General features: G+C 53.8%; 9 protein-coding genes across 9 annotated transcripts; 6 read left to right on the top strand and 3 right to left on the bottom strand.

The window, feature by feature from the left end:
* Positions 1-560: 560 nt before the first annotated feature.
* J7T55_008378 (uncharacterized protein) lies at positions 561-985 on the top strand (the record flags this gene model as incomplete). The annotated part of the gene is made up of 2 exons (XM_053138689.1): positions 561-626; positions 695-985. The coding sequence occupies 2 exons, from the start codon at positions 561-563 to the stop codon at positions 983-985; spliced, it is 357 nt and encodes a 118-aa protein (XP_052997654.1).
* Positions 986-1,712: 727 nt separating this feature from the next.
* Positions 1,713-4,340, bottom strand: J7T55_008379 (uncharacterized protein; the record flags this gene model as incomplete). Its single annotated transcript, XM_053138690.1, has 1 exon — positions 1,713-4,340. One exon carries the CDS (start codon positions 4,338-4,340, stop codon positions 1,713-1,715), a length of 2,628 nt encoding a protein of 875 aa, XP_052997655.1.
* Positions 4,341-5,243: 903 nt separating this feature from the next.
* On the top strand, positions 5,244-8,415 carry J7T55_008380 (plasma membrane snare protein; the record flags this gene model as incomplete). The annotated part of the gene is made up of 7 exons (XM_053138691.1): positions 5,244-5,813; positions 6,601-7,198; positions 7,253-7,424; positions 7,500-7,556; positions 7,697-8,132; positions 8,192-8,212; positions 8,377-8,415. 7 exons carry the CDS (start codon positions 5,244-5,246, stop codon positions 8,413-8,415), a joined length of 1,893 nt encoding a protein of 630 aa, XP_052997656.1.
* Positions 8,416-9,303: 888 nt separating this feature from the next.
* J7T55_008381 (tp-dependent rna helicase) lies at positions 9,304-11,571 on the top strand (the record flags this gene model as incomplete). Its single annotated transcript, XM_053138692.1, has 1 exon — positions 9,304-11,571. The coding sequence occupies one exon, from the start codon at positions 9,304-9,306 to the stop codon at positions 11,569-11,571; it is 2,268 nt and encodes a 755-aa protein (XP_052997657.1).
* A 151-nt stretch (positions 11,572-11,722) lies between these two features.
* Positions 11,723-15,733, bottom strand: J7T55_008382 (uncharacterized protein; the record flags this gene model as incomplete). The annotated part of the gene is made up of 5 exons (XM_053138693.1): positions 11,723-14,061; positions 14,244-14,423; positions 14,535-15,382; positions 15,445-15,635; positions 15,683-15,733. 5 exons carry the CDS (start codon positions 15,731-15,733, stop codon positions 11,723-11,725), a joined length of 3,609 nt encoding a protein of 1,202 aa, XP_052997658.1.
* A 792-nt stretch (positions 15,734-16,525) lies between these two features.
* Positions 16,526-17,064, top strand: J7T55_008383 (ACN9 family protein; the record flags this gene model as incomplete). Its single annotated transcript, XM_053138694.1, has 3 exons — positions 16,526-16,744; positions 16,814-16,913; positions 16,979-17,064. The coding sequence occupies 3 exons, from the start codon at positions 16,526-16,528 to the stop codon at positions 17,062-17,064; spliced, it is 405 nt and encodes a 134-aa protein (XP_052997659.1).
* A 297-nt stretch (positions 17,065-17,361) lies between these two features.
* J7T55_008384 (phenylacetone monooxygenase) lies at positions 17,362-19,360 on the bottom strand (the record flags this gene model as incomplete). The annotated part of the gene is made up of 5 exons (XM_053138696.1): positions 17,362-17,810; positions 17,884-18,286; positions 18,355-18,578; positions 18,634-18,791; positions 18,855-19,360. 5 exons carry the CDS (start codon positions 19,358-19,360, stop codon positions 17,362-17,364), a joined length of 1,740 nt encoding a protein of 579 aa, XP_052997660.1.
* Positions 19,361-21,296: 1,936 nt separating this feature from the next.
* On the top strand, positions 21,297-22,665 carry J7T55_008385 (uncharacterized protein; the record flags this gene model as incomplete). The annotated part of the gene is made up of 3 exons (XM_053138697.1): positions 21,297-21,749; positions 21,827-22,441; positions 22,537-22,665. 3 exons carry the CDS (start codon positions 21,297-21,299, stop codon positions 22,663-22,665), a joined length of 1,197 nt encoding a protein of 398 aa, XP_052997661.1.
* A 2,743-nt stretch (positions 22,666-25,408) lies between these two features.
* On the top strand, positions 25,409-26,133 carry J7T55_008386 (extracellular matrix protein; the record flags this gene model as incomplete). The annotated part of the gene is made up of 2 exons (XM_053138698.1): positions 25,409-25,991; positions 26,051-26,133. The coding sequence occupies 2 exons, from the start codon at positions 25,409-25,411 to the stop codon at positions 26,131-26,133; spliced, it is 666 nt and encodes a 221-aa protein (XP_052997662.1).
* Between the last annotated feature and the right edge of the window lie 1,405 nt (positions 26,134-27,538).

Genomic DNA, 27,538 nt, shown 5'->3' on the forward strand with positions numbered 1-27,538 from the left:
AGGACACTTGACGAGCCTCGTATGCCCACCGCTCCCTCTCTCGCTTGGGCGGTGCCAGGGGTGTTCATCAAAGTAAAATGAGTCGACAGGAACGAGCTAGGGGTCCAACTGTCCCTGTCGAGAGTGGACACTCGGATTGCAAGCGATGTTAACGAGTGCTCAGTGACCGCTGGCTGCCCTCTGGTGCTGTGCTGCCAAGTAGATGGGCCCCGGTGGATTGGCCCAGTGCTCATCTCGGTCTGCGGTTAAGAAGCTGGGGCCGCAGTTCGGGGCCGTCAGGTGCCATTTTTGGGGCGAGAAACACCTGCCAGCGGCTGGGTTCAGGGCGGCATGAAACGGGAAAGCCGCAGGGATTCCCGCTGAGGCCTAGCGGCAGGCTTGGTACCCAGGTAGATCCGTTTGGGAAGGCGGGAAGAAGCTCCCAAAGCTTCCAGATCGACGACAGCATTGGCATTCCGCGCTCGAACCAGCACTGCCCCAGTTGGTGAGCAACCTCAGACGCACAGGAGAGATGCCCCAAGCTTCATCACAGCAATCTTGATTCCCGACCGCAGCCCAAGATGCCGTCGGAAAAGGAGCTGCAAATCTCCCCCATTGTGCAGGAGTCTGTTATGCACAACACCAAGGTTTGAGACACCACGCCCTGTCCCCATCGTCAGGTTATCGTCAGCTAATCAAGCGAATCCACCCCCAGGCCCTCGCCAACCTCCAATCCTTGACAGCCTCCCTCTTCGGTGTCGCAGCCGGCATCCTCGGTCTCGAGTCTTATGGCGGCTTCCTGTTCTACATCGGCTTCACCCTCCTGACAGCCCTGCTCTTCTACGCCATCCGCGTCGCCCCGGCCTCCTTGTCTGCAGGGAAGCCTGCCTTTGATACGAGCCGTTACTTTCGCGGACAGCTGGAATTATGGACTAGTGGGCTATCTGGAGGACTGGCTGGGTTTGTTCTGACGTGGACACTGTTCTACGGGTTGGTGAGGGCTTAGGAAAGCCGTATGGAGGGGAGGGCGATGAGGATGATACAGGCGCACTCAAAAATTGATCGGATGGCGTCATGGCACGAAGGCATCGTAGGCATGCCGATAATGACGGATGTCATACCTGTTGTATGGGTCAGCCTCGTAGAAGGCAGATGAATGTGCTCAACGAGTCCAAAGAAGTGCCCGGTCAGCTTGTCTATTCACGAGGACCACGTCCACTTTGTCAATGCCATCGTGTCTTGATACAGAATGGAGCTTATGATATGGTCTCCTGCCATGACCATCCGCAGTGTATACAAATACAATATGTGATTACTAATCGCTAGTTTCATCAAGGAAAATCATATCTCCAGTACAGTGACATGCGCAGCTTATTTCTTTGAAAAGCTAGATGCACCATCGATCAGCTTTCTTATATTCTGCTTTCCGGCCACGGGAACAAATCGGATTTGGAGGACCGTTCCGTTCACAACTATAGACCAAGAATCAGCGGGACACGCAATGGTACAGTCGGAGCACAGTCATACAGGCAGAGACCATGGGAAGCATGCTTGAAGGCTGTGTCATCGTCAAATTCAGGCAATTAGGCAGACGGCAATCTAAGGAGCGGCCTACGGCAGTGACAAGGCAGACATAATGATGAAAGATAGAGTGTTGATGAGAAGAAAAAGTGGTAAGCTCTCTATACCAAGGCTAACTTAACAACAAATCAAACAACGCTATTGTCTATGTACTACTCCGCTATCTCTATTACCTTGCCAACGAATCCCTCAAGGCCGGACTTGTCCCTGCTGCCTCCCTCCAAGATCACAACCTGTGAGCCCATCTCGACCCACTCCCTCTGCGAGAGGAGCTCAAGCTGCACCTCGTATACCAGCTTTCCATTATCCTGTTGCCTGGCCGAGTCCTTCTCGTCGCTGATGACGAATACGTCGTCGTCGTCTTCTTCCGCTCCACTACCACTTGTATCAGGGTACGTCCACGTCGGAGACACGCGTACGATTCTGGCCGAGGCGCGAACACTGGCGATGTAGACCTTGACCGTACTCCCCACTATCAGCTCGTCCGCGGAAGCATCCTCGAAGACGGCAGTGACGCCGCTTGCTGCCTGCAGTGTCAGGCCCGTCTCCACCATGTGTTTGCTGGGCATCGCTAGCACCATCCCTTTCCGTATCTTAGGCAGCGGCCGCGGTAGACGCTCAAAGATACTGTCAGAGAGGTCCTCGTGAGGCATATCAAAGACTATACCAATGGTGCCTGCCTGGCCAGGTTCCAACACGCGCACTGGGAGACGCAAGTTGCGGATGGTGGCGATTTGGGCATTGTACCATTCACCCTTGATGGCAGAGGCCGGAACAGCATTCCGCATCGCGAGCCGGCTGAGCTCTGAGGACGAGTGGTGCGAGACGGATAGTCCTTCTCCGCCAGGCGACGCCCGGTCTTCGGGAGTGATAGTACTCGAGTCGTCCTCTGGTGGGAAAGGCCCTACCAGCACTCGGTCGCCTACAGCAAGGTGGCCGAAGCGGAGATATCCCGCAACAACCGTCCCATGTTCAGCTTCTTCGTCATCCTTCACAGCATTCCCGTACAAGGCAGAAAGGCTGAATTTGTCCTCGATGTGAAAGACAGAATCTGGCTGCTCAGGATTCAGAGCTAGACCGATGTAGTCTCGAGCGGTTGGCGTTGGCGGTATTGGCAGATTCTGGAGCAGTGCGTGGAGTAGGCCAATTCCTTCGCCTTTCACAGCACTTGTCGACACAATCGGGACGAAGTCGAGCAGGTTGCCACTGCTCTTCATGCTGTTTATTAGAGGCTGTATGTCATCTTCGTCTACCGCAGGAACCCTCGTGGGATCAGACTGTATTCTTTGCTTGATTAGAAGCTTCGGTATCCTCCCAGCACTTTTAATCGCAGCCAAGACTTTCGTCAGCGTTGCGCGAAGGCTTATGGTGGTAGCAACATCGAGCTTCGTGATGATAATGACGAGAGGCATGCGGAGTTTGAGACATAGATCCAGGTACGCCTTTGTCTGGTTCACTTCACCCATTGGAGAGTCTGCCTCATCCTGTGAGGACGTCGGCGTAGATTTGCCCTTAGCCTCACCATCAGTGGCGGCCAAGCACAGTATCGTCCAGTGGGGTGCCCACCCAACAAGGCCCCGCAAGATTGTCCTTCGAAATCGAAGATGACCAGCAGAATCGGACACGAAGACCAGCCTGCCGTCTCGCGACAAGTCGTGTATGCCTTCCCAGGAGTCAATATTGCGGTCTGAGAAACTGTAGATGAGATTTTCGTCATGGCCACTGTTCTTGTAGCCAATCAACATTTGAGAGACCGAGGTAGTCATTCCCGACGTGAGTTCATGACGATGCCGTAACAAAAAGGTCCGGCTTCTGCCTGAGCCATTGTCGAAAATCCCTGTGCAAAGCGTACCGAGGAGCGTAGACTTGCCACCGTCAGTAGGACCCGTAAGTGTGACTCGAAGCTGCTCTGTTGTCGAATTGGCTTCCACATCGGCTAATTTCCCTGGCGAAACAGAGGTTGTTCGGTCCACGGTGTCCGATACTTGATCCTCAATGCCCTGATATGGTTTCACAAACGCCTCAACCACATAAAGCTTCTCGTGATGAGTGACCGGTTGCGGAGCAGTATCACCTTCCTTCGACAGAGATCTCTCGGTCCACTCACACCTCCCAACACACTGCCGCCGAGTCACTTCCACGACACACCCAAGACTCGCTGCCATTACTCGAAGAGTCAAGAGACTCTCCTCCATCTCGTCGTCGGGCAGTCCGACCAGCGTGCCATCATCTGAGACTCCTATCTCGTACAGTGCTCCTTTGGACTCCTCCAGGCCTTGCCACAAGTTTCCAAGCCGTACCGCCCCAGCCAGATCAACGCTGTCATCAGGGAGTTTGGGTATCAACGAGTCGGTCGTGCCTAGCGGATTGTACCTCATCGATTGCTGAAGCCTCCATAATAGCTGAGTTGTGAGATGGTAGAGACGCAATTTGCGCGATTCGCTGTTTGTAGTGTTGGGCTCAGAGGAAAGTTTCCGCCGTGTGCTATCTGTCGGAGACGGACTGATGGCCAGACGACCTACATTAGGGAGGTTGCTGTTGGATAAGTCTGTAACCGAATGAGGCTCATCCCGTCCAGGACGCTGGGACCCCGAAGCTGTCCCGGATGTGATCGTCTCATACGGCCGTCTGGGTCGTAGGAGCAAATGAAGTTTGTACTCTATTGCTCCCTCCTGTGGCTCGGCCTCTAATTTCGTGACACTTTCCTCCGGGTTCCCGGCTGGACGTAACCACGGGGACGAGACCCTCGTGGGCTCCGTCTCAAACGTAAACACTGACATTATCAAGGGAGACCAACTTGACCCAGCTATCTAAGTACCAGAACAGATGCGCCGGGTGAAAGACAGCGCCGGGTGGATAGGCAGGTATAGCGGTGTGAACTGCAGCAGCAACGGGTGGTCTTGGGAACACGTAGCTATCCCACACTCGCGCATCCAACTCAGCCAAGGTAGGCCACTCCGTGGTCAAGTTTCAATCTCCTGAATCTGGCAGCCGGACACTTTGGTGAGTGCAGTCGTCTAGAGGCTCGGCTTGTCAGGATAAAGGGGTTGTACTGAGTCTGGATGACAGTGATGCGATCGTTGGTCGGGTGTATCGACGATCCACAAGACTCAATATGCGGTGGATTTTCGTATAGTTCTCAGAAGCTTTATGCAAGGAGGACAGCTCTTCGGTATTTGAGGTAACATCTTGACCTAGTATTGACTGCTTTCGCAGAGAGAGTGTGGTGGGTTGACTCGTAGCTTGCTCTTTTCGAGAGGTTGGAGCTACTGTTGCGGTACAATCTTGAAGATTCAAGACCGTCTGCAGCGTTGCGCTGTTTAGCACTGCATGTTTGCAATCTAGCGATCAATTGAATTGGAGTGGATTTCAGTCTCGCTTGGTTTCCTTGCAGTTCCAGGCCCCTGTTGAGTGGTCTTGGTCCAGAGAGTTTATCAAAGTGAAGATAAAGGTGTGTGAAGTGTAGTTGGGAAAGGTGGCGTTAGTTCCCCTTCCTTTGATTGCAGCAGGGTTGGCGGGCAGCTTAAAACCAACTGCCAGGCAGGCCTGTTACTCACTACGGGTAAGGCAGAGAAAGCGACGAAGAGTCACGCCGCTCCGCCTCGCAAACGAGCAGCGCGACAAACGAAGACCCCATAAGCATCAAATCTACTGCGAGAATTCCAACCCTCGCGTTGCCGACCATGGCAGCACATGGCATCTCACATTCCACGACGGTGGACTCCCGGGCACTGCCTACGATCGGAGACGAGAAAGTCGACCAGGATGTACGACCGGGGCAAGCTACGCAGTTAAGCACGGCACTAGACGAGGCAACGGCCGATCAGCAAGACACGAGCGACAGCGACGACCAGGACCCTGGAGGCGAGAAAGAACTCGAAGTGCAGGCCGACACGATAGACAGGCCACGTCCACCACGGCCACAGCCACATTTACAGCCACCTGAGCCTGGTGCTGGTGCTGATGCTCGCCCTGATACCGTCGAGCGTCTGGTCCCTGCTGGGCCCAACGCTGCATCATCTACGAAACATGGCGCCGGCACCAGAAAGACCACGGACACAGATGCTGAGAAGCAGCGAAAAGGCGCAATTGCCGCGGCTAAACCTGCAGATGCTGAATCGGAGACAGGTGCTGGAGATGCAGGTGCAGGTGCAGACAACAAGTCATGCCTGCCGTTCCGCCTTAATAAAAATGGCCCCCGCAAAGGTGGGAAGCAGAAAGCGAAAGGTGCTCTTGGCAGGGCCTTCGAGAAGGTGAGACTGATACAGTACCTATCCCCCAGACATGCCTGACATGGCAACCCACTTTTTGGTTTCTCGAGTCCATTTGTGATCCCGCCAGCCCGCTTTGATGATCCGAGGAAAGGGGCTCCCAGCTTGCCATTCCCCCATCCCGTAGAGGGAGGGCAGAGGCCCGATCCTGCCGGCCAGCGGCTGGCTGTCCCAATGCCATCATGCCTGTCGTGTTCGTCCGTCAGATCAGGTCCTCGATGGGGGCTGTGGTTCAAGTACAATGCTGGTCGAGTGCTATGGGGTAGCCTACCACGTACGCACACCCCGGCATGTGGCAATCTTGTTACGAGGGGGCGGTCGGGGTCCTGGATCTGCATGGACGGCAGCTTACGGCCAGGCGGGTTCTCAAGGCCGCTAGAACGATGAGATGAGCGGCCAGTGCCAGCCAGTGGTGCCAGACGGCCGCAAGCTAATTGCAGGCGTCCACTTCTCTTGCACAAACCCGTCCCACTCCCCGTGCCTGACGACTGTTTTAGCATCTTGGGAGCATTGAAACCCTCCCACTTCAGGCCGCTGTGATCCCCACCTGCTACCTGTTCCTATTTATCCCTGTCAACGCTCTCGAAACACGCCGCAGTCTCAACACCCTTCCGTCCCCTTTTCACGTCCTACATCAGAATAAAGGACGCTCCTAAAGATCGGCAGCACTTGTGCCCTCACTCTTTCTCTCACTCTTTCATCCTGCCATTCCATATAGCACAATCGGTGTACCTCTGTTCCAAGACTCGCAAATTAACCGCCAATACAGCTCAGCATGGGTCTCTTCAGCAAGAAGAAGAAGGAAGCGGTCGACGAGAACCCCTACGCCGCTCCACCAACCGCGTTACAGCAGGCTCGAGCCGACATCGCTCAGGGTCGTGCGCCTGGCGTGCCTGGTGGTCTTCCATCGAACCCGCGCATGAACTCGTTCGCTTCTAGCACTGCACCTCCGCCCTACCAGAGCCCTTCGGTGGCAAGCGACAGCAACCGATTCGGAGATGAGAAGTACGGCAACCAGAATGGGTACGGATCGAACCGGTACGACAACGACAATGCTTCGGCCTTCAGTCCCAACCAGAGGCGCCCCGGTGGGTACGGCGGTCTTGGCGACGGCGCGGAGAACAATGAACTGTTCGGTGGTGCTGCCGGTCGATACGTGCCTCCACAGCAGGGAGCGAATGAAGCGAATGGAGCGAACGGACCTCCTGCTTTTCAATCTCGCCCGAGCCGGTACGATAACGACCCCTCGAAGAATACCTTACTTGGCAATGCTCAAGATCGATACAACCCTATGCCTCAGGCGCAAGGACAGGGGCCAGCAGCAGACGATGAATACGGGGGCTATGGTGCTCCACGGGAGATGACTGGTATGGACGACCGCATGCTCAGACGGCAAGGTCTATGTTACTGACACAGTACAGAGGAGGAGAGGGATAGGGAAGAAGCTCGACTCATTAACGAAGAGACAAGAGCCGTCAGAAAGGCTGGCGTGGAATCCGTCAATCGATCGCTAGCTGCTGGGCGGCAAGCACTCGCTCTTGCAGCATCCTCATCGGCTCGTATAGCAGAGCAGGACAACCGGCTCCAAAGAGCGTAAGGACTTGCAGCTCTCCTTTGTGGTTAAGAGATCCGTCACATTGGTGACACCCACTGACAAAAATTGAAAAGGGAGCGAAACGTGGATACGGCGCTGGTGATGAGTCGCGAATCGGAAGCCAAGACCAAGTAAGTTGAATTCTTCATTTACCTCGTCATCCCACCACCAAGCTACATTTTGAACCTATTTCTTGTCCATGAAGCCTCACGGAGGGAGACCTGCCCCACCACTGATGCTGGCCATGAGCAACTGACTGAAATCATATTAGGGAACTCAACAAGATCAATAGCAGCATGTTTTCCGGCATGATGGGGCCCTCGAAAAAGACTCTGAATAAGAGAGACGCTGCCACTCTTGCGCAATACCAGAAGGATAAAGAAATCCGCGAGGACACAGCGAGAGACGCCTATCGATCCGAACAACAGATGGAGACGACGTTCAATGACCTTTCTGGCAACAAACCAGGGTCGCTTGGAGCGAAGCGCGGTGGGGCCGAGAGAAGCAAGTTTCTATTTCATGACGACGACGAGGAGGTAGATGAGGTAGAAGCTGCGCGACGTAGGGAAGACGAGGACGACGAAACACAAATCGATGAAGGTGTAGATGAGTTGATGGACATGACGCGCAGGCTCAAAGGCGCTGCTATCGGCATGGGAACAAATCTCACGACGCAGAATGGCCGTCTGGACAGGCTTGGAGGGAAGGTGAGTTTGGTTACCACCAGCCCTGACCATTTGGTCACATCGTTAACATGGAATCACAGATCGATGCAGTGGACGATCGTGTAAGCCACCTCTCACCCGCAAATTCTTTTGCGAGGTCTACCTGCTTGGCTTCGAAACATTCGATATCGCAAACGAAGGCGTATCGGACACTTAACACAGCCTCTTTGCAGTCTTCCGCCTTGGTATCGTGTGGTTTTCCTTTTACTAACCTGCAATTATACAGGTCCGGATGAATCGCGAGAAGTTGAACCGCATCCGCTAAGCACAGCAAAAACCAGGCATCAGCACAATGTTGCGTATACTTTGCAGAACCCTCACTCGGGACCCTGGCATTTTGTTTGGTCCGGCTCTGTCGGTTCGCGACCTCGTGTAGACGTTCAGGGCTTCCTCATTGGCATCCTGATTACGTTTTTGATGTGCGGAGGAAATTGTGAGAAGGATTGTATGCGCAGGGTAGACCGGACGGTAAATCGAAGTCGTCAAATAAGAATGTGTCGCAATTACTTCTGCTTCAGCATAGAAAAGCTTGTCTCAGGGGCTTCATGCTTCATGTCGGCTTGTAATCTTGTGCGAGCGAGTCGCTTCCGGACTCTAGACTCCATGAGGCTTTTTCGTGTCCAAAGTGTTCCTCTGTGGCTAAATTCAGGGTACTGGGGTATTCTTAATAGTTAAGTCGAAACTGATAGCACATCTTATTGTACGTAGTTTCGTTGAACAGCCGCAGAACAGCTGCTGACATTCAGTGAGAGAAAACGTTGTACACTCACGGTTACTGAGGCACGCTATTCAGTATCCAGGCAGGAGATAGGAAGCGAGCGCGCAAATGGGGCTTGAATGCTTTTTGTAAAATAGCGCTGGCATGCGGTCTTGCCCAGTGGATCGATGGGGAGAGGCGGTTCTGTAAAGTCAATATCCAGGGTTAAGCCAAAAGGGAACAAGAACCCCGACGAGGCTGAAAGTGAGAGTGAAAAGCACAGGCCATCCATACGCTAAATTCCCTATGAATTCTGCACCAATTACAACACCCTCTGTTCGGTCACCATCCACCTGCTCATAAATTCTCTACGGGGCCCTGGCAAAACGACGACAACCTGAACCATCACATATTTGCTGGACGGCTTAATCCTTCTTTTTCCGCTGCAAGATCACCATGACCAAACGACGGAAAACATCAGACTCTGGCAATTTCATCAGGATCGGTGAGAAGAAAATTTCATTAGAGGGTTACTTCGCTCCCAGCAAGCCAAAAGACACCAAGACTGTACATGATGATCCCGCCGAGCAGAGGTCACAGCAAGAACCTGTCAAGAAGCAGGCTCAACAGGATGTGAAAAAGAACAGCCAGAAAAGAGCCAACAGGGAGCCGGGAGATAGGGAGCTTCTGCGGCAGCGGGAAAAGCTGCCGATTTGGAAGCATAGGGACGAGATTCGACATGGCCTCAGAACTAATGACGTGCTTATCGTCGCGGCGGAAACAGGCTCTGGAAAAAGTACTCAAGTCCCGCAGTTTCTCTTTACGGAAGACTGGTGTCGAAAAAAGACGGTCAAGGTACGCTCGGAAAACAACAGAGTGACCGATGCGTCCGTCGGGGGTGTCATTGCCATCACTCAACCACGGCGGGTAGCTGCAACAACACTGGCCCACAGAGTCTCAAGCGAAGCGGGCACGCCACTCCGCCAAGCAGGCGTTGTTCGTGAGGGCTTGGTCGGTTATTCAGTGCGGTTTGACCACAATGTGCCACGAGGAACGAAGATTAAGTTCCTCACTGAGGGTATGCTCTTGCAAGAGCTGCTTCGTGACCCTCACCTTCGACAGTACAGCGCCGTCATCGTTGACGAAATCCACGAGAGAAGCGTGGATGTCGACTTGCTTTCTGGCTTTCTCAAACAAATTGTTTCCGGGGACAAGAATGGCCGTGGGGGTGTCCCATTAAAGGTTGTGGTGATGAGTGCCACCGCCAACGTGGAATCCGTCCAGTCTTTTTTCACGGTTGAGAATGGCACAGGAACTCTGGAGCCAGCTGTTCTGGATATCCCAGGTCGCCTGCATCCTGTCGACTTGATACATACACCAAAGCCGGTCCCTGACGTCCAAGACGCTCTTTTGAAGACTATTTTCAAGATTCACTCAGAGCAACCGTGTCCTGGTGATATCCTTGCCTTCCTCATAGGCCAGGAGCAAATCGAAACTGCTCAGAAGATCATCGAGGACTACGCAAAGACATTGGATCCCACCGTTCCAAAACTTGTTCCTGTACCACTTTTCGGCCAGATGTCCATTGAAGCACAACAGAGGGCTTTTCAACCCGTCAAAGGCAGGATTGTGAGAAAGGTGGTTCTAGCCACCAATATTGCTGAAACATCAGTCACAGTGCCAGGTGTTCGCTATGTTGTCGACACTGGAAAGGCCAAGGTAAAAGAGTTTCGTGTCCGGTTAGGAATGGAATCCCTCTTGGCAAAACCCATCTCAAAATCATCTGCCATTCAGCGAGCTGGCCGAGCAGGGAGAGAGGCTGCAGGAAAGTGCTACAGACTTTATACGCAAGAGGGTTTCCAGTCACTCAAAGATGCGGACTTGCCAGAAATTTTAAGGGTCGATGCTCTGGGTGCCGTCTTGACAATGAAATCCAGAGGAATCACTGATATCTACAATTTCCCCCTCATGGATACACCGGACGACGAAGCATTTGACAAGGCTTTGCTTCATTTGCACATCTTAGGAGCCATTGATGATGACGGATCGATTACCGAGATGGGTACAAAGATGGCGTCTTTTCCAGTGACAGCTCCTTATGCGAGAGTGCTTCTTGCAGCAGCAGACCCGAAATACGACTGCCTTTTGGAAGCAATCGACGTCATTTCATGTCTTACGGCTGGAGAGGATATATTCCACCAGCTTCGCTCCGAGGAAGAGCGAGAGAACGTTGAAGAATATCGGAAGGAGGTCTATCGCAGGGAAGGCGATCTCCTCACGTACTTGACAACCATTCAGCAGTACACTGCAGAGAATGCAGACCGAGCCGAGTGGTGCCAGCGCAGGAAGATTAATGTGAAGGTTATGCGGCAGGCATTAAACGTTCGGAAGCAGCTCCGAGGCCTCTGTCTCAAGGAGAAGATGCTGTTGGAGACACCAGAGCCAGACCCTCAGCCCTTCAATCCTATGTCTCCGGATCGTGCTGAGTTGATGTTGAAGTGTTTCTTGAAGGGCTTCTCCGTGAAAACAGCAGTTCTTGCGCCAGATGCCAGCTACGTCACGACACAGGGAAAACATGTGGTGGCAATACACCCCTCCAGCGTTTTGCATGGTCAAAAGAAGGAAGCTATCATGTTCCTCGAGCACGTGTTCACAACAAAGAATTACGCGAAGAAGGTGAGCGTTGTGCAGTCAAACTGGGTTCTTGATGCTCTAGAGACATAATCGTTTTGCAAGGATAACAACCTCGACATTGGTCGGGAAGCACAAGAAATGAACACAATTGCCAAAGCATCTAATACGTCAGTCACTTGAAAGCGAACAAGAATAATAAGTGGAGGCCCAGTAAAGCCTCTCGTGCACCAGCTCGATTCTGTCATTGCAGTGTAATTTCCATCGCCTGCAGTCCCACGTGCTCTTCAACGGGTGTCAGCTGAAAGAAAGGATAACCTTCAACATCGACTTCCTCCAATTTGTATTTTTGAAGAGTTTCTCCGCGCTCAAGACATTCACGCATCATCGTCTCTGTGGAAACAGGCTTCCATTCTTGCATCCATTGCGGCGCCAGGTCTCCCCAGGCATCTCTGTTGGCCTCAACTGCGCTGTTGTAAACATCGGCCCTGACGTATTCTGGGACTGTTTTTTCGTAATAGCGAAATTGATTTGAGGCATGGGCACAGAAGAGCGTCAGGCTATGGTCAGCGCCCAAGACGACCTTGCATCCACCCAGGCAATCTTCGATTATTTCGGCAGCCCTTGTAAACTCAGCCCTGCCAGCGAAGCACACTGCCAGGTGTTGCATGCTTCCGAGGGTCTTCGGGTGGTGTTTTCCGAGCTTGATGCCGTAATTGTACATTGCAAGAGTGTACATGTCCCCTGCATCATACAATCGATTCTGTAGCCATAGCAAATGAGCCATCTCGAGCACCGCGTCAGCATGCTGCGAAGAGTCCTTGCCGTAGAGGTCCTCGCTCCATTGGCACACGTTCCACAAGAGCTTTTGTGCCTCCGTCAATGCGCCTGCTCTTATCAGCGCTCTAGCTAGGTGCTTTTTTGCGCGCATCGTTGAGGGGTGGAATTCTCCCAACTCAGTCTTCGTATTTTCAAGGTTCTCTTGTGCCCCTTGGATGGTCATGTCCTTGCTATCGCCGCCGTTCCGGGGGTCTTGGGCGACTCGAGCTCTTTCGGCAAAGTTTCGGAACTTGCGCGCCTGCTCGCTCCCGCTGCCATGTTTTGCCTCGTTCCATCTCATTAATTCCACGAAAAGATCCGCGGCTGCTGACATATTATCCACTGTGACGAGGACGGACGCCAACGCAGATTTAAGGCTCCGGAGCTGTTGATCGTCGAGAGGGTCGTAAGCGTCAAATACGGCCTTGTGGTGCGCCTCTTCGTCCGCAGTAGTCGCATGTGCTTCCTGGAAAGCTTGCCACTTCAGCTCCTTCAGATAAAGTGTACGTCTGTCTATGACCTCCAAGTACAACTCCACCGCTTTTGGATAGTTCGTACGATCGGCGTACAGACGCGCAAGCGCAGACATGGCTTTGAAGGGGCTGGGATGAAGCAGGCCGAAATAAATTTTCCTATACTCTATTGCCTTTTCCAACATGGCCTCTGCGGCATCCAAGTTGAAAACTTGCTGGAAGACCTTCGCCGCTGTGATCAGGTATTCACTCTCTAGAGCAAGATCATCATGCTCAGCGTTGACGCGCTTTAGGCAGGCTTCCATATGTGGCACTATATCGCGGCGGTATTGAAGGCTTCGAACGTCACCCTTGATTGTGATGGAGTCCATGATCAAGCTCTTAGCCGCAACCCCCCAGTCGGACTTCTCTTTGCTATCCATTCGGTCTCTCGCCCAGTCATGCACGAGGATGTGCATATTGACGTAATCCACAGAGATGTCGAATTTGAGGAGTGAGAATTCGTTCAGGAAACCAAGGCCGTGGACAACGTCGGCACATAACCAGTCTCTCCCGTCGGGATGCTCCGGTGTGATGTCTGTTTCAAAAGTCTCGATTAGATCCTCAAGTTCAACTTCGCAAGCCTTCCAGGGGAAATGTTCCACTCTTCCCATTCGGTAGCGGTTTGTGGCTGCCCGTTCGAAAATGATGCCAATGAAACCCTCGTTATGATAGAAACAGATCAGGTTGAGGAGCTTGAGGGCAGTTTGAGCGTCCTTGGCCCTAGCAAGGTCCTCCTTCTTGTCAGCAAAGGCTTTGATAGCCCTGTAAGAGATATTGAATGTGGCGTAGACGGCGACATGCCGCTTCTCATCGCTGCCCTTGAAGCGTGGGCTGCGAAGAAGCACCTCTTTTTGCTCGTTGAAGACTTCCAAGTACTCCTCTAGGGGACAAGGCGCCATATGTATGTAGGCCCCAGCTTGGTCAATAGCTAAAGGCAATAAGCCCAATGCATTGACGATCGGCCTTGCCAATTCATGATTGTCGCTATCTTCGACAGGCTTCTGGGCGGATCGCAGCAAGAGGAGTATGGCTTCTGGGGTATCCATTGTCTCAATAGACGCAACACATTCTGGCCGAAGACGTGGCTCCAAATTGTGTTGTCTGCTGGTGTAGAGGACGTTGCCGTGGTTTCCGTCAGGCAAGTAATTAGCGAGACTAGTGGCTGGGGCGTTGTCGAACACGAGCAACCACTCTTCGTCACTTTTCTGCAGCCACGTAAGGACATCTTGCACCGGGTCCTTTCTCTCCTCTGGGCCAAGTATGACGGTGGCTATCTGCTTAAAACTTTGCTCCGTAGTGACAGCGTCGGTGGCATCCACCCACATAATATGAAATCTTATAATAGTCAGCACTGCGGCTATAAACGGAAGAGACGATACAATTACCTCCATTCGTGTCTTTCCGTGAACTTCAAGGCGATTTGGGTCTTACCCACGCCGCCCATGCCACGGAGGTGGAATTCCCGCCTTGATGTATTCCCGGGCTCACGAGGTCCAAAGTGCTTGTCAAGCCTCTTCAAAATTGTCTCTCGGCCTGTGAAGATGTTGCTAGATTTACCCCTGCGAATAGCTCTTGGCTCTGCTGGTATGGTGGTTTCTTTGCTGAGACTGGCTATTGAATCAATCAGCCAAAATCATCTTGGTTCACCACGTCAAGATGGGTAGAAAGAGTTGACAAGGTGTGAAAAAGTTGTCAAGGGCGAAGTCGCGAGTCCACACTTACCGCCATGAGCAAGGTTCAAACCTGAATTCTTGTTTCCCAGAAGGACTTCAGCTAGGTCATCAATCGATTTTTTGACCTTGGAATTTTGCAAATACTCCCTGGTCCTTGCTTTTAGTTCCCCTATCTTCTCCCAGTCCGATAGCTCAATGCCCTGAGCACCTCCGTCAACGTTGAGACGGAAATAAGTATTGTCAAATTCCTCAAATTTTGTCTGCCATCTCTCATGATCCTTTTCCGAGTCAGTTCCGATCTCTTTCATCACCTTGATCGCGCTGATGAGGAACTTGGCCTTCTCAATGAGCTTCTCTCCTCCTGGTGCCATTTCAACTTTGCGAGACCCCGTGCCAAGGCTGACGACACAGCCGAGCCTGCGCTTCTTGCCAAAAAGACTGACAGCCTCGTCCCATAAGATCGAAATCGGGTTATTAGTTCCCAAGGCGGCATCCACAAACTTCTCTTCCTTGCCTTCCTCATCCTTGATGGCCATTGGTTTGAAATACGTGGTCGCCGCGGTGGTCGCCCGAGCTGCTTCATATATGAGACAGTTAGGGTACTTGTCTCCTGCGACATCATATGTCCTGAGGCAGACGGTCTCCTTGTGTCGCTGCGCGGGCATGGTGCAGACGAAAGCATGACCCTTTTCTTGGGTTGGCCGCCGGTTCCGCATAACACTGCCCTTCCCTTGCTCCCGCACGAGTTTCTTGACCGTTTTTTCGAGGGCCTTGGCCTTGTACTTTTCCGTGATGCTAAGCCGCCTCTTGGAGAAGATCGCGCTGGCGAAATTATCGTATGCTTCCAGCGCTTCTTGAGTACCCATTTCTAAGCGACCGAGCATGATTGCTACGAGGCTGCGTTTGTCTCGTGCGTCAACTCACCAGCAATTGTGGAAACAGGTTGGAAATTTACTGACCCTCCAGTGCTCGTGCCCCCAAATAGGTGGAAATAGTCGCATGGCTTTGGAAGACTAGCAAGGTTCCCCTTTTGCTGCACTGTCTTCATCACTTCATCAAGTATGACGAGCTCAGAAACTCCCCTGATGCCGCCGCCATCCAGTGCCAGCAGGTTGACGGGCTCATTCTCACTCGAGACTGACATCGCCAGCTATGCAATAATAATGCCACTAATTCATGATAAAGATACGCTCGTACATCATTGCAAAGACTGGTCCTCAGCTTCGAAAGGGAGGTGAGTAAAGCCATGGGAGCGAGGTCAAGACGGGGCCGGCTGGGACACTTATGGCAGGAAGGTTGGAAGACCCAGCGATGCCGTTGTTCCACTGCAACCTCGGTATGCATAGATCCATTGGTTGTGGGCCTTGCAATGCATGTTGGGCTGCCTCGAAGGCCTATCGCATGCGGAATGCCGAGTTTGTTGGCTACGGCCCGTTGCGGCACAGCTCGACGTAGGATTCCGAGCGAATGGGGCGCCCTTGCTCGCTGGAAAGCGCCGTGCCTTGCTGGCGCAGACACAAGCGACACTGCCACAACATATTCATCAATTCGGGAATTGCTTCACGGTTCACTTGAACGACATGATGATGAACCGGGCGGACAGTGGAGTGGCCGTGGGGATCAAGAACTTAGAAGACCTGAGTAGGGAGAAACGGTCGAGGGTGGAAAAGCGGGCCGTATGATACAGCCAAGGACATGGTACGTTACAGGGAAAACTACGCCAATGTGGAGTTACGGATCCTGGATCGCGCGCCTAACTTTGGGGCAAAAATACGCAAGGTCTATGACAACTCTAGCACTACGTTAGGTACCGGCCTGGGTGATCCACCAATTCCCCGTATAGTGCATTGGGGACATCACTCTGCGATGGCTTCGACTCGGCGTCATCTTCAATCCCAGCACTGGTGAGAAGATTCAAATAAACGTACATTGAGCTGACCATACAAGCTCCACCACTTGAATACCTGTTTGAAACAAATGCGAGTTAGTCATCTCTTCGGCCAAACGAGCAGAGCCGGCCCTCACCAATCACCACAAGTCATGAACTCATCAAGGCGCCTCCTGGCCTCAGCAACCTCCGCTCGCGGCGGTAATGGCCTCAGGCCCGAGCCTCTCGCCCTGCTGCCGCCAATACCACTTTACCGGCGCCTCTTCCGCGCGCACCGGAAACATCTGCCCAAGCAGATGCGGGTGCTGGGCGACGAGTACATCAAGGCAGAGTTCAGGGCGCACCGCAACGTTGACAACCCTGCACATCTGGTAATACAGACCATGCCTTGCTCAATCAAGCCATTACATTGTTTCGAAATTTCGCTGACACATTTGTAGATTGGGTTCTTGACGGAGTGGCAGCTTTACGCCCAGAAAATAGAGGGCGATGCTTGGGTCGGCGAGAAGTTGGATCCAGGCAAGGTTGAGAAGATGAGTGGTGCGTGAATTCCAGAAGTTGACTCGGCCCCGAGACTTGATAACATGCTGACCTGGCCGCCGCAGATCAACAAATAGGGCAGCTCTACGAGCTGATGCAGGCGATAAAGAAAAGCCGCGAGGAAGGAGAGCCGGGCAGCTCAGCTCCATGAAGCGAGATTGAAATGCCATGTACCACATATTGTACCAAGTGACACAAACGAACATTTACCTGCCAATTGGCACGCACGCAGTATGATTGTGAGGATGGTGGCAGGAAGTTGGGGCCAATGTGTCTCTGTTCGCACACTTGAGATTATTCATGAAATGGCCGTGACCTGGCCTCCAAATATTAACGGACTAACAGACCATCCCTCGAAGCCATGTTGACGGTAAGGAAAGCAACGCAGCCGCACCATCCCAACGCCGGAGCCAAAGAGACCTCGTCCGCACTGAAGATAGAGCCGACCTCAAATGATAGCCGACTCGTCCAGATACCATGTGGAGTCAAACTCTTGATCCAGCTCCCTCACCGAGAACCCATTTCCCAGATACGCGAAGCGGTTCTGCTTCCCCTTACCAATGCCGTTCTCGCAGTCATATATGTACTCGAAGTCTTCTCCCCTGAAGGTCTCCATCATGTGGAAGAAGTGCACCCGACTCCCCGGGTGCAGCGCGACCACAGGCCCATCCTCCTTGCCCGCCTTGAACCACGACCTTCCAGGGGCTCCCCATGCCGTGCGCGGCATGAACTGCTCAATGTGCTCGTTGAAGTCGTCGACGGCGTCCTGGGTTGGCGCTATGGCGCGGATGTGCTCCGTCTGGCACTTCTTCAAGATGCGAACGATGTACTTGGCGATGTGCTCGCTCAGGGTAAAGACGGATCCGTGGCCGATGGGAGCGTTGGGGCCGAGAAATGCTGTGGTGGCAAGTTCGTTAGTCAACTGCAAACATTGGGTGAGTCGTATGAATTTGCGAGTTCTTAGACTCACTAAAATAATTCGGCATCCCAGCCACAGCGCAGGACATGTAGGCCCTGGGCGTCTCCTTGCCCCATACGTCCTGGAGATTGCCCTTGCGGCCTACCAGAGGGAACCGTGGCCGGAATGAGAGATCGAAGCCAGTCGCGCAAATTATTATGTCGACTTTCAAAACCTCTCCGGAGCTCATCTCGATACCGTCCGCCACGAATCTTCCGATGTCACCCTTCACGACCTCCACATTGTCTTTGCGCAGGGCCTCGAGGTAACCAGGTGCAGGCGTCATCCTTCGCGTTCCGAGAGGGAAGTCCGGTATCAATGCCTTGCACAGACTCTCGTCGCCGCCCAGCATCATCGTCATGTACTCCCTGATCTTGGCGCTGGCAAATGCTTGTATGGGGCCGTCTTTCATCATCTAGAAGGAGGTATAGTCAGCATCCTTCGTGTATCTCGGTACATGCCGGGAGTGTGTGCGTGTCTTACCACTCTAAAGTTGCCGCTGGTGTCTTTCTCGATGCCTTTCACAAAACGCTTGTAGAAGTCTGAATCATCCTCGAACCTCTGGATTTGCTCAGGAACGAAGTTCTCTTTCGCATCGAGACTTATCTCCTTCAGCATCTGGCCGCCACCCATCATGACCTGCCCTTGTCGCCATGGCGGCGGGATATACGTTGGCGTGCGAACAACATGGTACATCTTCTTGACATCTATGCACACCATCAGAAGATGCGGTTCCGAGGAGGCTGTGTTCTGACAACTCACCTGGCTGGATCGCTGGTATTAATTGTATTCCGGATGCACCATTACCAATCACGGCAACAGTCTTGTTGGTGAGGTCGTACTCTTCTGGCCATGAGGCAGTGTGTATCAGTTCCCCTTCGAAGTCGTGGAGCCCCTGTACGTCGGGCCATTTCCAGTTGCTGCTTGATATCAGTACTTGCACACTCATCTGGTGTACGTCCAGGGTAGGATGTATTGCTCACTTCAAGATCCCAGCCGCGTTGATAAGGAAATTTGCCTCGTCATCGAACTCGTCTCCTGTCTGCAAGTCCAAGACCTTCAGACGCCAAACACTCCTGGGCTCATCCCACCATGCAGCGTTGACCTGGTGTTGTAACTTGATCAAGCCCATCATATTTTCTTCCTTGCATACTTGACACAAGTAATCATTGATTTCCTTTGCTGGTGCGAAAAAGTTACTCCACTCTTTGTTTGGCCGCCATGAGTATTGGTAGCAGTGACTGGGGATGTCACATCTGCAGCCGGGATAGCGGTTCTCGAACCAAGTCCCGCCCACTTGCTTGTTCTTCTCGTATATCTGGACCTCATAGTCGGTGATGTTGAGTCGCAGAGTACGAAGAAGGTTGATGCCGCTGACACCGGCGCCGATGCAAACGATCCGGATGGGCTTCGGAGTGCCGAGGGGCTGATCCCTGACGGTATACACCGGGTGCGTCCCGTTACCGTTTGTGTGTGCGTGGCCGTTCATTCTGGAAGTGTCAAGCTGTTCTGAAACTTGGTGAAGACACGGAACAATACAACTTCTCGGCGCAGGTTTGCAAAGAAGTAGGACTGTCTCTCCAAGCAGCCTGAGCACCAGTATCGATCGAGGAACCAAGTATTTATCGAAGTGCCGAACGCGCAGGATCGAAGGCAGATACGTAACTGCTTCTATCAAGGCGTGATCCTTTCTGTGATGAGGAGTGCATTCACTTAAGTCACACTTGAGGCTCTTTAAGTTCCGATCCTCTCCACTCACACAACCCAATGATATATGGGTTTGTCAACGAGACGGGCAAATTGGACAAGCGAAAACGAGCGACAAACAGCTCGGGACAGCGAAGACTTCGACGTTCCTCCCTCACATGGCAAATCCTACCTCTTTTGGTCGCTTGACACGCAGGAGTGGAGTCCCGTATAGTTCTAATGTGAGAAGTTTATCGCCTGCAAGCTAAGGGTCGGTCCCTGCCAACTGGCCACAAAATGGAACATAAGAAGGAAGGAACTGAGCTCTGTTGGCTGATTTACGGAGGGTAGGTAGATAGCCATCGACCATCAGTTCCCGCCGAGCCCGATGTGCTGGTCTGCCCAGCACGTACCTGCTCATCATGAGGCCCGGGATGCTTCCCGCCTAGAATTATGCAGCCTGGCCGACGGCGTCGAGCAGCTCCTGGGTAGCTCCATGATTGAGACTCATCCGAGGTGGGCAGGATGCCGGGATTCACCAGGTTCAACAGCAGGAGGAAGCCATCCTCCTGGGCTAGTAATGCGGCAGGATGGTCGGAAGGAGGAGCTCGCATGCTCGGAGCCAGAGTTGAGCGGCATGGCTGTTAGTAAATGGAGGCGATTGAACCGGGATATCGGTAAAACGCCCACTTCCCATAGGCATGGTAGTCTGTACAAACATATCACACAACCATGCAGCTGGCAAGGTGTACCCGCTGATGTGGGTGCATCAAGCGATCTTAGAGGCGGATGCTTGAGTGGATGTTGGGCGTGGACAAGTCCCGCCTGGGCGGAAGCGACATCGATCGTAAATTGTCCTATCACAAGGCTCAGCCTCTTCCGACCTGGCCGCGACGGCGGTGAGTAGCGAATGGGACAGGGAGGGGGCAATAATCCAGGCGGGCCAGGATGATAGCAACAGAGCTTCCACATTGTGGGTTTCACCGAGCCCGGCTGCTGGCCTGCGGCATGCGGCTTAGGTGCGGTATCTGGGTCGACTGCTAGGGCGACGAGGCTTTTGCCTGAGCTCTCGCGCCTGGGCAGTCATGTGGTCTGCCGGACCTCCAGCTCGTGGGGGCGGGCAGTGCGATGCGATGCGATGTGAGGTGCATGTGAAGGAACGGCTGCGTGTCTCGGACGAGCAGCCACTGGCAGCCACTCCCTTCGCCTGCACGCACGGTGCACGTTGGGCAGTTCTGACTGACATCTTTGCATGTTCAGCTGCGGTGTCTCATCGTCAAAAGCTGAAAGCAGGAGGCGCATGAGCTTGCAGGGTGCATGAGGCGCATGAGGCGACCCTGGAGGCGACCTGGAGGCAAACGTTGGGCGTGATGAGCGTCAGCGGCGCTCGCATTCAAGACCCTTGGAATCGGATGTAGACGGGGTTGGGCCAATTGGGGCCAATTGAAGCCCTTGTTCCTCCTGCAGGCCATGGCAGGCGATGCCTCGATGCGACTCGTCAACGGGCGCGCTCACCACAGCGCCGGACCGCCTGTGAAGCATTCGGCTCCGGGCAGCTGGAGCTGGAGCCGGGGGACCCACCCACCCATACGGTGGTTCTTTTCTCTGCCGTAAAAAACGACCTCGGGTTTTTTTCCGAATCGTGCCAATCGCAAGCTGATGAGTTTCTAGGCTCACCAACACCGCCTGTGGAGGACGCGAATCACACTCAGAAATCGATACCTCACCTCTCATCACCCATGTCTTTCTCCTTCTCCTTCTCCGGTGATGACATAGACGAGGATGTTTCTGCGCAGCAGAACACTCCCTCAGCGCCAGCACCTGCTGCCTCAACCTCTAGCGCATTTCCCGTGCAAGGAAAACCTCAGCTCCCTCCAGTGCACCATGACCTGGGGCAAATGTTGTCAAAGCTGCCGTCCAAGATAGCATACAGTCTTTTGGACGTGGACTTGGACGGCAAGGGTTCGATCCGGATTCCACGGAGAGAGCTTTGGGATGTCAGGGTCCAGCTGATGGCAGAGGAGGATGCTGAAGGCGATGAGCTGGAGCCAGGCCTAGGAGCCCACGACGTCAAGACCGGCATCTACGAGGGGGGATTCAAGAGCTGGGAGAGCAGTGTTGACCTCGTCAAAGTCCTCGCAGCCAAAGACGTCCCCAGCTCCCTGGCCTCGGCACCTTTCCATGTCATCGAGGTGAGTGAGCAAAAAGAAACTGTTCTCGTACCGTCCGCCAATCGAGAGGCTCACTGACTTTGCCTCGCCATTGACAGCTGGGATGCGGCACTGCGTTGCCGTCTCTGGCACTCTTCCAGTGGGCCTTGTTCAGTAGGGCTCAGACGTCTAAGGGTTCACAGGAGGATCAAATCTCCCTGATCCTCACACTTGCCGACTACAATCCCAGCGTCCTACAGCTTGTCACGATGCCCAATTTACTCCTCGCGTGGGCTTTACATCAGCGATACCACGACCAGCTCATCCAGGACGCCTTGTCATCCGTTGAGGGAGAGCTGGAAATCACGGAACAGGTGATCGACTCTTTCAAGAGCTTTCTCACCACGTCCAGTATCAATGTGTCGTTCGTATCAGGGGGCTGGTCGCCCGAACTCGTCGAGTTGATCTACAGCAGCTCTGCATCACTGCCGAGCGGCTCGGGCGGTGGCGGCGCCACACAAACTCTCATTATGGGCGCGGAGACCATCTATTCTCCGTTTGCTCTGAGCTCTTTCACTGATACATTGCTCACAATTTTACGCAGAGAGCGTGGAGCCGAGCCAAGTCGCCAAGCTATGGCCGTGATTGCTGCAAAGAGACTCTACTTCGGGGTTGGCGGTTCTCTCGACGATTTTGTGGACAAGATGCGCAGCCTTGAGGCTGTCGTCAATATGGTGAGAGAAGAGACCGAGGGGGTGAGGCGAGGTGTGGTCGAGTGTGTTCTGCCCTGAGGCACCACATATGGCTGCTATAAGGTGCACTTGATCAGAAGTGCAAGGTGACGAATGGCTCCGTCAAGTGTCCACAACAGCTGCTCCAAGAACCGGCAAGGCTTGGTATCGCTAACACCAAGTCCTCCCCTCGCCGGGACACAATCAGGTGGGAGGGCGGTCATTGATCGACGTTGATCGGGCGGCTCAAGCCGGCGGCAGTGCGCGTCTAAGAGCAGATCGAGCATCGGACGCAGAAGCCGCCTTGCTGTTGGCAATCCAGATGGCGACTGGTTCGTTTCGGCCGGCGGAGAATGCAAGAGACTTGCCAATTACCAAGAGTGGACCACCCGCCTCTCATACTCGCTTTCACCCGGCCTGATCCTTGAAGCATACCCGTACCGCTATGTCGTATCGGTAATACGGGCCACTGCGGAGCGCGGCATTAACTCATCATTCAACAAAATCATCTCCGATGGACCTTACAAACGCCTTGCCGAGGGACGGTGTACTCGCTGGCCTGTAGATGGCGAGTCGTGCGTGAATGATTCCCAGTGTAGAATAGGGAATGCACAATCATTCGAATCGTTCGACGCTCGGCTACCGGGCTTTAGGTCGCCTCCGTTCGGGAGGCCCGGCCCTTGAGTGAGGAAGGCAACATCGACATGGGCTGTACCAGATCAAACAAAAAAATAATAATCCGAAAACACAGCCAGGCGTGCCAGGCTCGAGCCAGGTTGCCAGGCCAGAGGCCGCCGTCGTAACGTTTGCGTTCGCGTGCTACTGTAATAATATGGTAGTCACATTTCGGTGATCTAGACTACCGCCATGCAAGATTCCCAGGCGATCACCGTCTGCAGATCAAGTTTCTGATGAAGAAGGGAACAACGGCCTATTAGCACGCCACCGCTAAGGGTACATGCTGCAGGGACCGTGTCCTCTGTGATGCAGGTACAGGCTCTTCATTCCTGATAGGGACCGAAATAACTGGGTCATGCAAAGCTTGGCGGTCTGACGCCCATCTGGGGGCCCGGAAATTTGGGTACTGCTAGGCATCGGACCAAGTTGCTGAAAATGAAAGCCTCGACCAGTTTGACTTTTTTCCCCGGTTTTAAGCTCGCGAGTCTCCAACTCTGTCGGCACACTGACTGTCAAACCCGTGACCGATGCATAACGAGAGACGGGATGCCTAGTTGTACTAGGGACTGAGCGCAAGGCGTAGGAGAAATTGACAGGATCAGTGCTATGACTGTGATCGATTGGCAGGGCAACATGACAGGAGACGTTGTGCACCACAGCTGTGCTAAGTGTGACAAGTGACAAGTGCTATGGACTATTAGGTGGGTCGTGACTAGAGGTGATGGAGCGGCGCGCAGAGACCCACAGGACACAGACATCTCAGCTCTCCGCGGCCAAGGAGGGCGCGCCGCTACGTCTTGCCACTGATACGCGATCGATGACCAAGATGCCTAGCTGCCTGGCCGCGAAAGCAGCGAAAGGCTGGGGGAGCTTGGAACGTCCTACCTCTCGTAGCACCGCCAGCGCGCTGCAAGATTGGCATGGAATGACGAGGTCGGCTGCGACAATGACGAGCCGCTGAATTCCTCGGGCCCCGCGACACAGAGTCTCAGAAGGCTGGCTCGGAGTAGGCCGTCAACCGCCAGGCGAGCCGTGGCCAAAAAGGACTGTTCTCGGCACGTCGAAACCTTATGTTTATAGTCAAGTGCAGGCACACAGCCTCACGGCACGGCCTGTAGTGTGGTGTGCCAGTGTGCCCAATCGAGCCAATCTGGCAAATCTGGCCAATCCGCCAACGTGTGGCACGCAGTCGAGACAGGAGAGAGGCGCAGTCATCAGATCTAGTGTTACTGTATACGAACAGACGGGCAAACCAGTCCTGCCGGTCCGCCAGCACGACAGTACTGTAATAGCTGGCGGGGGGGGATGAGGCTCGCCCTGCCAGCCTGCTCGCGGCACTGGGGCCGCCCCTCTGGCTGCGCTGGCTGCCTTGGTGGTGTGAGCTGGCAAGAGATGGCAAATGAGGATGAGATGGTAAGGCGCCCGGATGAACCCAATGAATCCCAATGAGGCCAAGGGGACTGGGGAAGGATCAGCGGCCGCCATCACCAAGCCTGCAAGCCCGCAAGTCTGCAGGTCTGTAAGTCGCGCAGGTGGCTTTCCCCCCTGAATCCGCGCCGGCGAGGATCCTTGCCCCGGTGGCCTCTGACCCAACTCGGCATGGCCCTGAACTGGGCAGGCCCTGGCAGGCCCTGACATCCCAGTCAACCCCAGAAGGCCGTGTGTGCCATCGCGCTGGGATCATCTCGCTCATTTTAAGCTAATGTGGGCCGGCGGCCTGGAGGCGGCCTGATTGGACAGCCCCTTGCTGGAATGAGTCGCATTGTGCTGCTCCCCCGAACGATTCCCACGGTCCACGAGGTTCCTTCTGCGCTTCCGCCTCGACCGGCTCATTTCCTGCTGTCGAGCCTTGCAGGCCCTGCCACTGGGCACACACGAACAGACATAGACTATTTGACTGACTGCCTCCGCCTCCTCTGCCTCGTCTTGACTTTTTCCCTCTCCTCCCTCAACCGTATCTATCTAATCGGCGCCGTTCGTTGTCACTCTTTCCAACGTGGACTTCAGTATTAATACTCTAATCCTCAAACTAATATCAACTTGTAAGTTGCCCCGCGAAACAACACGCTCACCCGTCATTCCTCCTCGCCTACTGCTTGCGTCGTGATTCGGTCTCGACCCGAGACAAAACACTTCGGAGCACTTGGCATTGCCTACTTTCTATTTCAGGCCTTCTGCAAACTCAATACCAAACCTTCCATCCCACTAACATAACATCGCAAAGTCCCAACTTTCTTTCACCCATCAACTTGATCATCAATCCACCAAGTTTTAACCAACCCAATCGCCAAGATGAAGTTCACTGCTGGTTTCGTCGCCGTCATCACGGCTGCCGCTCCCGCCTGGGCCATCCAGCTCACCAACAGCGCCTACGCCGTTGAGGCTGGCAAGCCCTTCACCCTGACCTGGTCCGACTCCGAGGGTGCCGTCACCGTCACCCTCAAGAACGGCGCCAGCACCGACCTCAAGACTGTCGAGGTCCTCGCCTCGGGCGTGACCGGCTCCTCGTTCACCTGGAACCCCCCCTCGACGCTGGCCAGCGACACCTACGCGTTCGAGGTCGCCGACTCCAGCTCCAACTCTCCCAACTACAGCCCTCAGTTCACTTACCAGGGCAGCGCTGCCGCCACCACCGGCTCCAGCGCCTCCTCTGCCGCTACTACCAGCAGCGCCTCTATTTCCACCACCCTGTCGTCGCTGACCATCACCTCTTCGTCCGCCTCGTCCACCGCCAGCGCCAACTCCAGCGCCAGCATCACTAGCACCACCAGCGGCAACTCCACCACCACCTCTTCCTCATCTTCCTCCAAGCACACTTCCACCAAGACGTCCTCCACCGCTACTGGCTCCTCTTCTACCTCTACGTCTACCCCAGGTAAGCCTCCACGTTCCAATCCTACCACATTGCTACCAAGTCACTAACATGGCGTCCAGTCAACACCAACGATAGCCAGAAGCTGGGCTCTCCTCTGGCTCTCATCCTGGGCACCATTGTCTCCCTGATGATCTTCAACTAGGAAGGCAATTTCAAATGTCGTCAGACAGATAGACCGAGCTGCTGAAAACTTTTACTTTCTCTTCGGTAGCGGTACATAATAGGGTTTACATGTGGTTTTAATACGTGCCTCACGCTCTGCATCATGATTTTGGTTTTTGCCCCCACAGGCTCTGTGTCGACGAGAGAGCGATACCCAAGGCAAAATGGACGGGATAAAAAAACACAACAAGCCATGAACTTTGGAACGGCTTTTGCCGATGATGGTACGATATTGCAGTGAAGTTGATCAGGGACGAAATCAATTACATTACAAAAAAATTAATACAATGGGTATCATCTACCCGAGAAATACTTGCTCCTTCCCATTTCGCGATGATGCCGGTGATCGACATATGCACAATGAATCTCCTACAGCATCTACCCGCAGCCTAATGTGGTGACATCGAGGTGCATCTGCAGCTGCAGCTTCCCGTCCCGGAGTCGCTTTTGTTTCGACGTCGCCAATCTGCACCGGACGCAACGGCCGGTTGCAGACAGGCCTGCCTACAGTAGTTCGACGTTGGACAAAGGAGATCGACCCAGCGTTTCTTTTTCGTCTGATGTTGAGCAACTACTCGCTACTGTACTGACAGATTGGTGGGCTGTCAAATCAGGCCTTGCAGTAGAGGGGAGGAAAAAAGAGGGCCGCGAGCGATCGGCAAACACCCAGCTGGCGGGCGGGAATGTGTGGGTCCACAGCATACGTCCTGATTGATTGACGGATTGATGGGAATGGCCCTTTTCTTTTTCCCCCCTCGTCTCTGGGACCTCGGCCTGTGTCTGTTCGAGCGGTGATCGGAACGTCGCCGTTGATCTCCGTCCCCAGTGATTAGGATCGGCCGCGTTTATTTTGTGAGCTTGCGCGTCTGCAGGGCTGTCTTCCACTCTGGGTTCGGCAGATGCGGGAAAACCCAGATCTCGGCATGGGCCGCACGTGTGGTTCGCACGTCGGAGACGCCGGGGTGAAAGGGAGTTGCGGTCGAGGAGAGCGGTCTCGCCCTCGGGTTCAATATCTGGAAGACTGGCGTCGAATGAGCTCTACATCCCATGGTCACACAAAGCTTTGAGAAGTATTCAGATGGTTACCAAATTTCTGTTCTTTATTGACTGCCTTTATCGAACGCCTATTGCCTCAAGTTGCCTTGCCGTCCGAATGAGTTAGTCTAGGTATCTGCTTTTCTGAATTCCCTAATGCTATTCTGATCAGCCACTTCGAAGACCTTCAAGCCATGCGTAACCCTACGCGCTCCCATATATCGTTGATTGATGCTGACATCGGACGATGTCAAGCTCATGCGTCCGTCGACACAGACACCAATGAATGCCACTCCAGTCAGACAAGATTGGCATGTATCCTAGCGAGTTCATGCCAATTCATTCGACAC

This window comes from Diaporthe amygdali, assembly GCF_026229845.1.
Source record: "Diaporthe amygdali strain CAA958 chromosome Unknown NODE_4_length_2575358_cov_65_588622, whole genome shotgun sequence".
NCBI classification, from domain to species: Eukaryota; Fungi; Ascomycota; class Sordariomycetes; order Diaporthales; family Diaporthaceae; genus Diaporthe; species Diaporthe amygdali.